General features: G+C 37.6%; 1 protein-coding gene across 4 annotated transcripts in view; it reads left to right on the plus strand.

Moving 5' to 3' along the window:
• sik3 (SIK family kinase 3) overlaps positions 1-12,660 on the plus strand; it is a 305,261-nt gene extending 292,601 nt beyond the window's left edge. For 3 of the 4 annotated variants that reach the window (XM_072593296.1, XM_072593294.1, XM_072593297.1), the window contains 4 exons: positions 4,003-4,151; positions 4,983-5,112; positions 8,436-8,669; positions 11,059-12,660. In XM_072593296.1, the coding sequence (XP_072449397.1) occupies positions 4,003-4,151; positions 4,983-5,112; positions 8,436-8,626 (470 nt within the window). In that variant the 3' untranslated portion in view covers positions 8,627-8,669; positions 11,059-12,660. The remainder of the gene's footprint in view (positions 1-4,002; positions 4,152-4,982; positions 5,113-8,435; positions 8,670-11,058) is intronic. The other variant, XM_072593295.1, reaches the window with a different exon arrangement.
• The last annotated feature ends 346 nt before the right edge of the window (positions 12,661-13,006 follow it).

The following is a 13,006-nucleotide window of genomic DNA, read 5'->3' on the forward strand; positions in this document are numbered from 1 at the left end:
ACTCCCTAGGACCTTACCATTAAGTGTAGAAGTCTTGCTAAGATTTGCTTTCCCAAAATGCAGCACCTCGCATTTATCTGAATTAAACTCCATCTGCCCATTGGCCCATCTGGTCAAGATCCTGTTGTAATCTGAGGTAACCCTCTTCACTGTCCACTACACCTCCAATTTTGGTGTCATCTGTAAACTTACTAACTGTACCTCTTATACTCGCTTCCAAATCATTTATGTAAATGACAAAAAGTAGAGGGTCCAGCACCGATCCTTGTGGCACTCCACTGGTCACAGGCCTCCAGTCTGAAAAACAACCCTCCACCACCACCATCCTCTGTCTTCTACCTTTGAGCTAGTTCTGTATCCAAATGGCTAGTTCTCCCTATATTCCATGAGATCTAAGCTTGCTAACCAGTCTCCCATGGGGAATCTTGTCGAGCGCCTTACTGAAGTCCATATCGATCATATCTACTGCTCTGCCCTCATCAATCTTCTTTGTTACTTCTTCAAAAAATTCAATCAAGTTTGTGAGACATGATTTCCCACGCACAAAATCATGTTGGCTATCCAGAATCAGTCCTTGCCTTTCCAAATACATGCACATCCTGTCCCTCAGGGTTCCCTCCAACAACTTGCCCACCACCGAGGTCAGGCTCACCGGTCTATAGTTCCCTGGCTTGTCATACAGCCCTTCTTAAACAGTATTGGAAGAATGGACAGCAATGTCTTGGGTAAAACTAGATTCCTTATGATTGAGTTAAACATTTTAATTAAATGGGATATGGAAAGGAATAAACATCAGTGCAAAGAGTGTAGTATCCTGCCAACATTGCAAAACATTGGAAAACAGATAAATCTGATAAATGTGGTTCATTTCTTGTATGGTATTTGTGTTTTTAAAAAGACTTCAGATCACAGGAAGGAGAGATTAAGGATGGTGAGGTAATTAATAGATCTGGCAAAGAATATGTGGAGTATAACATGGATTCTCTTAAGTAGAAGCAAGAATGGTTGATATTTCAAGAAAGAAGGCTTTAAAGGTAAAAGGAGAAAGATTTTAAAAAGACACGACCAAATTTTTTACACAGGGAATGGTTTTCATTTGGAATGAACTTCCTGAGGAAGTGGTGGATGTGAGTACAATTACAACATTTAAAAGACATTTGGATAAGTACATGAATAGGAAAGGTTTGAAGGAATATGGGCCAGGAGCAGGCAGGTGAGACTAGTTTGCGATTATGTTCTGCGTGGGCTACTTGGACCAAAGGATCTGTTTCTGTGCTATCTGACTCTATGACTCTAAGTCTGGCAATCTCCCGAGAGAAAGGCAAAGTCATAATGTTTCAGGTCATTCAGAACTGAAAGCTCATTACTGTGTTATGAGTTAGTGGCAAGATGTCTGAAATTAGATGTGGGGACCAATCTTACAAATAACAGGGGAAAGAAGAAAGAATGATCACTGTCTAAAAGTTTTCTTCTTTTTCATTTAGTTTTGCCCAACTTTTAAGTTGTTCATCTATCCTTTGCATTATCTCCTAGAAAAGCAGATAACCTGTTGTAAAACTTCTACTGGTGATTTATTTTATGCAGTTGACTACTGACTCCATTTTGTACAATTGGCAACTGAACATAATGAAGTTAAAAATCACACAACACCAGGTTATAGTCCAACAGGTTTATGTGGAAGCTTGGCGTCGCTTAACTGTTTAGCATATGATAGCTCTTTCTCGATTCTGTGGATGGCCATCCTTACTTGATGGAGCAATTTGTCTGGTTAATTCCAATAACGCATGAGACTCTCACATGCTAAATAGCTATGCGATCCTGAGCATACCTCCAAATAAACTAATTGGACCATAACTTGGTGTTATGTGATTTTTAACTTTATCCACCCCAGTCTAATGCCGACACTTCCACATCATAAATAATGAGTGCCTTGAAGTGGCTGACTGCCAAGTTGCCCCTCCCACCAACCTTCCTTTCTTATCTTTTAGCCAGCAACATCCACTAAAATATTCAAAACTCTCTTTGTGTCATACTTCTGCCTTTCTGACAATAAATAAAAAAATCTCAGCATGTACATTAAAAATGCTAAATGTAATTCAAACCACCACCCAACTATCCTGCAAGGTTGTTGAATTTAATATAGTTTGCTTTTATTTAAGTTGATGATTCTTTTTAAGAGAACATTTCACGATTTTTTTTTGTTCACCTAAATGGAACATAGAGTGATGCAGCACAGAAACACACTCTTCAGCCCAACTCATTCATGCCAACCTGGTTTCCTAAATTGAACTTTGTCCCATTTGCCTGTGTTTGGTGGTGATAGTCAGGTTTTAGATTTCTTAACTATTAACAGAGCCATTATGTTATTTGTTAACAAGAAGAATTCCTCTTTGCAGTTGAACAAGGTGGGCAAATTCCAATTTACTTCTTCTCTGCACAGCAGTCTGATCATTGTGTACTGTTGTTCTTTCTGTTATAGGAAAGCCACGATTGTTATAACCAGCAGGCTGGTCTGTGGACCACAGTCTATAGGCTGTTGATTATGAATTAACAATTTTCAAAGTTGTGTTACTAGATCAGCTCAGACAAGCTCCTGACTTGAAACATTTCCAGTGACCTTCGGAACTGCCAGTAAGCTAATGACAGCATTCCCATGAAGTGCTGCAGTTAATAGAACGTTTTAAAGACTGCGGTTTGGTAGTTTGAAAGAAGAGCGATCACCTTCAGTTTATCTTTGTCTTAGATGTCAATGTGAATGTATAACCTGCACATTAAAGATTCTGTTGCATAATATGAAAATCATCTTAATGGTATAACAGTGGTTCTCTCAGAAAAGGAAAATAATATAAATATTAATCAAAATAACTAAGAGATATAGCCAATACCACTGGATCTGGGAGATTACACGCCAAAAATGCCTGTTCCTGATAGCGCACAGCACTGTGTGCAATCAGTTATGTCCTTGAGAAGGGCATTATAGCTTCACAAGATCTTTGTTTCTGTTTCAGTCTGTGTATCTGTTTGGTCTATTCCATGTACAAGAACTCACTCTGAGTGCAGTCTTAGACTATTTCCTGCTGTACCCTGGAAAAAGATGCAGCTTAACATTTAAACAGTTGCTAAGTCATTTTTTGATTGCAGTTGACTTATTACACTGTTTCAAGTCATTGCTGTACTACATTTATTGTGTAATAGTCACTGGGATGTGTGATTTTTTAAAAAATTAAAATCTTGATTCATCCTGATTTCTTGCCATATTGAGTGCATCTTGGCTTCTGCCAGTCAGATTTGGTGAGAAACCAAGACTTCACTGTGACAAAGAGCACATTGATCACTATTGGTGCAATCTAGAGGAAAATACTAAATCGTTATTGAAAGGTATTATGTATCTAAAGGCACCAATGGAAGGGGAGAAGGTGGGTGAAGAAAGGAAGTTGATATTTTGAGCAGCCCCCATGTTGAATAGACACCAAGCAGCTGGTAAAGCAATAATGAATTATATGTCGACATTTGCATGCTATTTTAGGAAATAATTGACCAAATCTAGCAAGGCAAAATCCTGTTCTACCACAGAAGAACATTATGTATGCCCTGTGTGTTAGTATGTTTTTTTTCTCATTCTTTAAATGTAATTCATTCCACATCTAAATATCTCTGATTCTCACCCTTTTACTCTTTCTGTCTGAACTTGGAATGCCTTAATCTTGCATTTTCCTTGATATCTATGCTATATCACCAAATCTCTTACACCTTCCTCCATTAAAGAACTGAAATGAAAGACTTTATGTACCATATGACTGAAGATCTCTCATGTAATGTTTACCCGGACACGTTCCTGTTTTCTCCTTTTAGACAGAATCATGTTAATTTAAAGGTTCAAAGATTCAGGAAGGCTGCTGTGAACATATCTAAAGTGATTGAAAATAGAGAGGTAGAAATAATTAAAAGCCCAGATCTCTGCTACCCAGAAAAGTAAAAGGCCAAAAACTCACCTTATTTCAGAATCTATGTCTGGTGATCGAATGGATGGAAGAAGAGCTCCCATGCAGCCCATGGAGGTAAATGATCACAATGGAGTTGGTTACACAACGAGACAGTCAACTAGAACCCTCCAGCGGCATCACACCATTCAGACAAGTGATGATGCTTATGTATGTACAAACTATTTTTATTCTCTTTTTAATTTAACTGTTATATGTCTGATTATTACCTCTGATTTACAGTGTAAACAATATGGTGCATTTGTTTCAAGTTTAGAGTTTAATTATTTAATATTTAAGATTATGTACCAAAAATAGCATGACATTTAATGAATATTAAAAAAATCAAGTAGGCTTCAGTTATGCAGAATTCTTTACATGCTTGGTCTAGCAAAGTTCAACATTAATTATTCTTATCTGGATAGTCAGCAAAATTATGATTAACAAAATTGATGAAAGTCTCTGATATATGAATATCAGACCTTATGAACACACAAAGCCAAAAGAATTCTCTAAAACCCTTGTTATCAACTGAGCCTTCACCCCTAATCCTACCAATCCGCCTCACATCCACTATGTTGTCCCACTAACTTGTGTCCTTGCTTCGAGATCACTCAATGTGAGGCACACCGTTAAGAAATTTCAGAAATGTATAAATCTAGCTAAAGACTCAGTTGAAATAGCAAGTCGATGTTTAGAAACAGTTACATGTGAAAGATGATTATGATGTTGTTTTGTGATGTTTTTGTGTCTTTGTTATATGATCAGTGGTAATGGTTAGGGACCTGAACTGGATAATTTGTTAAGCTCTTATCAGGGGCAAAAGCGATTGCAAACTGCTTCTCCCTGTAAAATTACCAATATTTTCTATTTTCAAAAAGGTACAGAAAAGGAGCATTTTATCCAATTTATTTGAAGGGATAAAGCTACTTATTACTTATTATGATAGTTCCAGTCTATATTTATTGACAGATTTAACTTTGATTATCTTTTCATTTGAAGGATCAGGCAGAGCCCTCAGGGATGAGTTTATTAGCTGGAAAGGTGCTTAGCTCTGCCCGTATGTCAGATGTTGTCCTTAGCCATTCATCACTTACGGGGAGCCAACAGCTACAGACAGGAGAGAATGAAGGTGAGTATTTCTTGTGTTCTAATATTCTTAACCACAAGCTAAATACTTAACATATTGAAACACACATAAGCCAACACTGCATTTTAGCTGTAGTAATTCAGATATTTGTTTTGCTTGAATTCATCAGTGTGCATTGATAATTATTTTGTTTTGTCCTTTCAATAAAGGGCATGAACATTTGTTGTAATTTATACACATTGCTTTTGCAGAAGGGCTGATATTTGAAATATGATTACCTGTGATAATGTTGATTACATTCTATCTGATTATATACAATCTGTGCTCACGAATTAGAAGTGGTTTATAGAGAAAGGTGTGTAATGAAGTCCAGCATCATCATTCAGCTCTACAAGTTATATAAAAGATTTTTGTGTCAATTCAGTTGCCATTTATTGATTGCCTTTTAATTCATTAGATGTGAAGTTATGCTTTGGTTCAACAAAATATTTGGAGTGAAATTAGGTTTAATTGATGAAACAGCAAAATGGAATAGCTTATTCCTCAAAAGAAGACTTTTTTACCTATTAAATGCCTGCTGCTTGAGAAAGAACTACCCCTGTCTAATATGTTTTAGCTCATGCTCCATAACCCTATAGGTTATAGCTTTTCAAAAACTTATCATTGTAAAATGACATTAGATGAGGGTATCTGCCTTTACCACACTTCTTGGCAGTTTTACATCCTCACTATCCTTTCGACAACTATTTGTTCTGCAGCTATCCTCTCAACTGAATCAAATCTATGCCACCTGATTGGTAACTTTTCTGATGAAGGGCTTATGCCCGAAATGTCGATTCTCCTGCTCCTTGGATGCAGCCTGACCTGCTGTGCTTTTCCAGCACTACATTCTTGACTCTGATCTCCAGCATCTGCAGTCCTCACTTTCTCTTTGTTAACTTCTCTGTTAATCTCCATCTGTACAGGCCCTTCAAAATTTTATACACCTCGATTAAATCTTCCGCCAGCCTCCTTCATCGCAAAGAAAATAAAACCAGCATATCCGATCTTTCCTCTTTGCTAAAATTCTCTATTCTTGTTGCCATCCTTCTGAGACGTTCCTATTGCCACTCTTGTGTGAATATATTCTTCTGTGATGCAGTTATCTGAACTTTGCATGGTACTCTAGCCATAGTCTTATTAGTGTTTTATGAAATTCTAACATAACCTCCCTGCTCTTATAACGTAAACCTTAACTTATAAGAGAAATTATCCCTTGTAATATGGACAGAAAGTTCTGGAGTAACTCAGCAGATCTGGAAACGTCTGTGGAGAGAGAAACAGAATTAATATTTCAAGTCCAATATAATTCTTCTTCAAAACTTGATTTTGAGGAGGTTTGTGTAAGGGATAGAACCACGAAGAAGTTGGAGGAAAGGGTCACATATTTGTTTGACATCAATTCCGACAGGAAAGGAATCAGATTCCTGTCAACTGTAGAGAATGGTGGTAGTCATATTTTGAGTGCGCTCTGAACTTCTGATTTATGACTGGTCAAAAATCACAGGATGGTCAACAGCTGAGATATCAAAAATACCCTGCAAACCTACTTAGAGAAGATTGACCTTGACCTCAATAGTTGGGAAAAGAATGCTCTGGACCATCCAGGATGGTGAGCCCTGCTTCACTGAAGTTAACTGCCTTTGAAGCAAGGCGGATGATGAAGGATGAAGACCTGAGAGCAAGGAGAAAGTTCAAGAGGAGTGATATTCCCTCAGTGACCACAGGCTGACTAATGACTGTCTGCCAGTGTGGATTTTGGATTTTTTAACTGCTGTTTCTTGCTTAGCTTTTTACTTTGCCTTTTCCACCTTCTTTACCTTTCACTGACTTCATCTCCTTCTCTTAAAACCTCTTTCTGTCTGTCTTTATCTTCCACTTCTTTTCTCTTTCGCACCCTCTACTTCATCTGGGACTCTCTGGCAGGCTTCTCCTCACTCTGAGGGATCACCAGGAGAAGTTTCATTTCCACTAAGTGCATTTTCTTGATGACAATCTTGTCAGAGAGAGAGATTAATCATGCTCTGTGACTTAATTAGGCATATTGAATTTTCATTGTTTGTAGCATGCCTCAGCAAAACTGTAGATAAGGAAATAAAACTTTGATTAATCAACCTGTGAAAAAAAGTGTTTCCTATTGTCCATCATCTTGCATAACTAATAAGATTTCAGGTTATATTTATCATATAACCAGCAATATTATGAGACCTGTTTGGAACTGTTACCTTTCTGTGTTCTATGTTGTTTTTATTAAACAATTTGTTTGAGCTGCAGTGAATGTGTGAGAATGACACAACACCAATAAGAGTAGCATACCATGACAGCAGATCGACTAGCAGAAGTAGCTACAAGCAGCAGCATAGTGTTGACGATCAAAGTAGCTTAAAGGCGATGTGTTACATGGTCAATAAAATGGAAAGTTCTGAATGAACCAAAAAGTCTCAGGTACCTTGCATGACCGCTTCCATCATTGGCCTAGAAGTAATCTGCTTTCAAGACAGGCGAGAATTTCAATGTGATTTTCTCATTTATTTTGTAATAAATTTTGAAAATATTGCTTTACAACATAGGTGCAAATCACTGGGGATGGCTGGCTAAGAATAATCCTGACTGAAATTTCTAAAATTCATATTGGAGCAAGTTAAAAGTACAGTACCCATGAATGGCACATAGTAGATGTGACCTCAAGTTCCATGTCTTTCCTCAAATGTGGTAGGGAGTTGTATTTCAATAGGAAGGGGAATATTAGAAGCATAGGTATACCTGATCTACATCTTCATACCTTGCAGGAGTTAATACATCACTGAGATTGGCTAGTGTTGACAGTAATGTCCATATACATCAGAAGATGTATAACCTGATGGAATGCAGAAAAGGAACAAATCAGGTAGCCTGTTTCCATAAAAAAACCACTTCCATTGAAATATAAAGAAGCAGTCCTTTCTGAATAAAAAAGATAAATTTTTGATGAAGCTTTACAGCAGACATTTGTTAAGACAATAGAGCTTGTGGCTTTCACTGGACCATGAATGGACCTATGGAATTTGGTCTTCAAAATGTCAATTAAAATCTTGTTATTCCATGTAATATAATTAGAATTTGAATTCATCATTTTCACTCTAAACCAAATAGAGCTAATTGTGAACCAGAATTAAGAAATGCTGCTGCCAGAACATTGATAAAATTCAGGAATTCCCTCTTCCTATAAACATGTTTGGCAGCATTCACAGTGGCTGACTCTAAGCTGTGCAAAACACTATAGCATTAAGCCTTGAGTGCAAACATTTATAGTAAATTTCTTGTTTGATTCTTCACTGCTCTTTCAGAATGTGATGAAAGTTCACAGAGTTCTGCTGATCCAAACACAGGAGAGGGTTCACAACATTCAAACAGTTCCTGTTACTCCACCAAATGCATCACTGAGATCCTGAAAGAACTGAATCCACCATTTGACAACAAACTTCTCACCTACAAACACCCTGACCTGGCGTTTGGAATGGAGCAAGCTGGAGTGTAGTGGATACAGAGGTGATCTACAATGCTGCTGTTCTAAGGGGAATGTGTGTATTTACCTTTTTTATATTCTTGTAGTTTTACTGCACTAAAACCTTTTTTTGGTTTCTCATAGTTTGTTGTGGCATTTTTATAATGAAGGTAAAATGTGGAGAAAATAATGTTCTTTGCACAATGAAGTAATGCCCATAAAATGATGAGTTTAGGAGGCATTAACCTGTGTTTTCTAGCTTTGTAAAGGCGGAATTGAACTTGGAAGTGGAGAGCCAGGAAAGTAGTGTTGGCAGGAGATAGGGGTGAGATATTTTGTTGGCGGTTGTAATTTGGATAGACTGTTTGTTCTTTAGTAGTAAATAGCCGACTAGACTTAAGAGTGAGGCATATAGCTTTGCCAGTATTTTGGAGATGAAATGCCAACATATGCAGAGGCCTCCACTTCAATCTAGACAGCCTCCCTGCACAGCCTAAGGATGATCAAAGCAGGGGCTCCATATGTCATTTATGGGCAGAACTGTGGCTCAGGGTTAGCACTGCTGCCTCACCGCACCAGGGATCAGGTTTGATTCCAGCCTCTGGCGACTGTCTGTGTGAAGTTTGCGCATTCTCTCTGTGTCTGCATGGGTTTCCTCCGGCTGTGTTGGTTTCCTCCACAGTCCAAAGATGTGCAGGTTAGGTGAATTGGCCCTGCTAAATTACCCATAGGGTTTGGGGATGTTTAGGTTAGGTGCATTAGTCAAGGGAGATGTAAAGTAATAGAATAGGGTAATGAGGCTGGTTGGGATACTCTTCGAAAGGTCAGTTTGGACTTGTTTGGCCAAAATGCCCTGTTTCCACACTGTAGGGATTCTATGATTTATGGGGATTTGAGTATTCATATCCTCAAAAAGCAACTGCAACCTAATAGTTTGTGATTGACAGACTATCTCAAGTAGGCTGCCTCCATTCTGAAAAATCAATTTAAAGCTTTATCAAAAGATGAATTTTTATTTTCACTTAAAAAAAGAACACTTCTTCTAATTTCAATCGAAGTGTTACATTTAGATGTGGATCTGATTTATCTCCATTCTGCGTTCCAACAGGTAATGCAATTTGACACAGGATGGACAGACAAATTGCTGCAAGTCTAGCCTAGATTTTGTTTGTTTTTGCACTGCTGTGCTACCCAGCAAGGGCATCTCGGTGTTGGGGTGCCCCTGTAGTCCCTAACCTGCCTCAATAGCACCCACTTCACCCACTAGGGCCGCCAACTCTTCAGAGCTGCCATCTTGACTGGACGTGTTCCATTGACTGTATCTGCCATCCTACTAAGACTTGGCACAAAGGCAGCCAATGATGGACTCTTTTTAACTTATCTTTTCTTTATTTTAAGTTAATGAGAATGCTTGATGCACAGCGACAGTATAAACCTTTCACTATATTTTGTATTGAATGCTCATGACAAGAAATTATTCAATTAAGCCATCATATGGAAGATGGCAGTGCTATCAACAAGTGTGGGATCGGGATCGCCACTTGGTCCCAAAAATGAGTTCCCAAAATTTGTAACAAAATCCAGTTCATTCTGTCTGACTACAGCCATAAGTTACACATGAGAACAACTCCAGTTACTACAAGAAAACAAGATAGTCATAAAAATGAAGCAAAATATCAACTAATACCAATGTGCTGTGTAATTTTATGGCAAGGAAATTAAACTGTTTATGTTAGAAGCTTTCTAGTAAGACACACAGTTACATAAAAGCAGGGCATCGGTGTTTCCATAAGGTTCATTTGGTAAATTTATTAACCAATGTGTCACAGAGCCATTAGCTCTATTTCCTGAATGGCTGATTTGCAATGCAGAGTGACGTCATCAGCATGCAATCGGTTCCCACACCGTCTTCGGAACCTTGCTGTTCATCTGAGGTGTGATGACCATCTGGTTAAACCCACTATTGGTCATGTCTCTCCAGCATGAGGACAGCGAATGATTCTTTACGATGAAGGCAACTTTCATGTATTCCAGGATGGTGTGTAGTTTAACCTCAGGTCTCCATTAGGATGAGCTAAGATAGGATAGCAAAATAAATGCTGTAATTAACCTTGATTTCTGTGCTAGGATTCTGAAACAAAATCGAAACCTGATTGTTACAGGTTGAACTCCTTTTGAGTTCTGGGAGAATTTTGAGTTTTACAATACTACATGGTCAACAGGCAATGATGAGAACAAGAGTGCTGACTGGTTTTCTTTCTACGACTTAAAAGTCAGTACTTCTAATTTAGAACTTGCCCTTAACTGTCTTTCCATAGACTAGAGATGGAACCTGGGGCCCCCCACTCTGTAGCTTTCATCTATTCACTGAATTATCTTTATAAGACAAATTACTGTTAGCAAACTGTGATATTGTTTAATTGGCACAGCAAACTAACGACCAGATATTTGTTATTCTTCTACAGATGAGTGAGTTCAGCTTTGAGGTGAAAGGTCCATTTTGCCGACAGTATCTAGCAGCAACATGCCAAAACTTCATTGTATTTCTTTCCAGCACAATATCGTGACTTGTTCACTGTCAGTTGAGGGGTTGTGCTACTTGCCACACCTGCCAGTACCAGTCATGAGAAGAAGAGAAGACTGAAGTTTTCAAAATTGCAAAAAGAGAAAATGAAAACAGCCATGAGTCCCCACCAATCTGACAACCCAGGCATCTTCATTTGTGAAGCCCTCCCCCCTCCCCCCCCAGCCTTACTTGCAGAAACAGAGCCCTCCAAACCCTGTGATGTCACTTTATCCAGGGAGAGTAACTGAGCAGTGCAGCATGTGCCCTGAGGCGGAATTTACTCTGTGAGCAATAAGACTGCTTGCTGTCCCTCTGGTACTCCTTCATTTTTGATTTTTGCCTAACAGTGGTGCAATATGCTTTGTTTTCCTAAATTTCTTTTCCAGTGTTTGTTGTTGTGCTTTCTTTTTCTTCTTAATTTCTGCGTCATTTACCAAAAAAAGTATATGGCCATTTTTAAAAGACAAGTTAGATTTTATGTATTTTATTTCCCATTCACATAGATCTTGTTATGTTACCTTAAGATCTCAATTAAATGAACCGTGTTAAAAAATAAATTGTCAAAATGGATGATTTTGTTATATTTGAATTGTAACTTGCACCTTTGTTGAAGTATTTTTCCCTTTTTATGGCATTGTAATGTGACGACTTTCCTTGTGCCAGGTGAAATTTGTTAATGTTAACCCTTTGAAATTTCACATTGTGTATTATGTTTCTATGTCATGTCATTTTTTTATATGTATTAAAACACCCAGAACCTGCCCAATGACCAGGTTTTTGGGATTCTTTCTGAACTCTAAAATTGATCAGAAAATGAAATTTAAGTTGAAAGATTTAGCTGCTTCAAAGAGAAGAAGAAGCAGAACTTCAAAAGGAATTTGCACGAGTGGAAAGAAAGACTACAAACTAAGCCAGTCAAGCAGTGTTTAACTGTGATTTTAATAATCATGGTTTTAAAAAATTAACAATAAAAGTAGCTCTGGACAGAGAATTTTTAGACCGGATGAAATTTTAAACATCACCCATTTATCTGCTTCTCAACTACAAATCTGTCCAACTTCTGTCATTTGTACATTTTTGTTCCATTTATTTGATGAATAAAAGTCAAAAACTTGATATTCAGCTGTTTAGCGGGAAGGTACCAAGAAAACACTGAAAGCTTTTATTGTATGTATCTTTTCTTTGTTTACATGACACTGTATTTATGGGAGAGTCAACTGCCAATCTAAGGAAAAAAAGAACTGTAATGCAGTGCCATCTCTCATTTGTAACACATTTTTAATGTTGCTTTGTATTGTAGTAATCAATACGCAGTATATGTTGAATGTATATTAATATACTTTGCTATTTCTGTTTCGGAAATGTTGAAAAGTATTTTTTCTTGTTTATGTTGGACAAAAGGTTCAGTGATCTAGTACATTGTGTGGGTCACTTGCAACTAGTAATTTAGTTGGAAAGTGGGATCATGACAAATAAAACCTATGTAATTTGATCTGAAAAATGTTACTTATTAATGTAAATGATTTTTCCTAAGTTCCTTTCTGGTTTTTTTTTGCTTTTACGGTATAACATCAAGTACAGGAGTAAAGCATGCACTCTATTGCCTCAATCAGGGTTTCCAAGACCAATAGGTTTTTGGACTAAGAAGGCAGGATGCAGAATAATAGACTGACAAAGTTTCAGGTGCATTTGCACCACACCTTCATACAGCAGACGAACCTTAAATTAACCTGTCAAAATGTGTCATAGTGATGATATACATATTTTATATCTAAGGGTTTGGTCCAAATCATTAGCATCAGGAGGTGACTGACTTTACTGGCAGTATAATGAAAAACACATACTTC

The sequence above is a fragment of the Chiloscyllium punctatum genome, chromosome 23, assembly GCF_047496795.1.
Source record: "Chiloscyllium punctatum isolate Juve2018m chromosome 23, sChiPun1.3, whole genome shotgun sequence".
In the NCBI taxonomy this organism is placed as follows: Eukaryota; Metazoa; Chordata; class Chondrichthyes; order Orectolobiformes; family Hemiscylliidae; genus Chiloscyllium; species Chiloscyllium punctatum.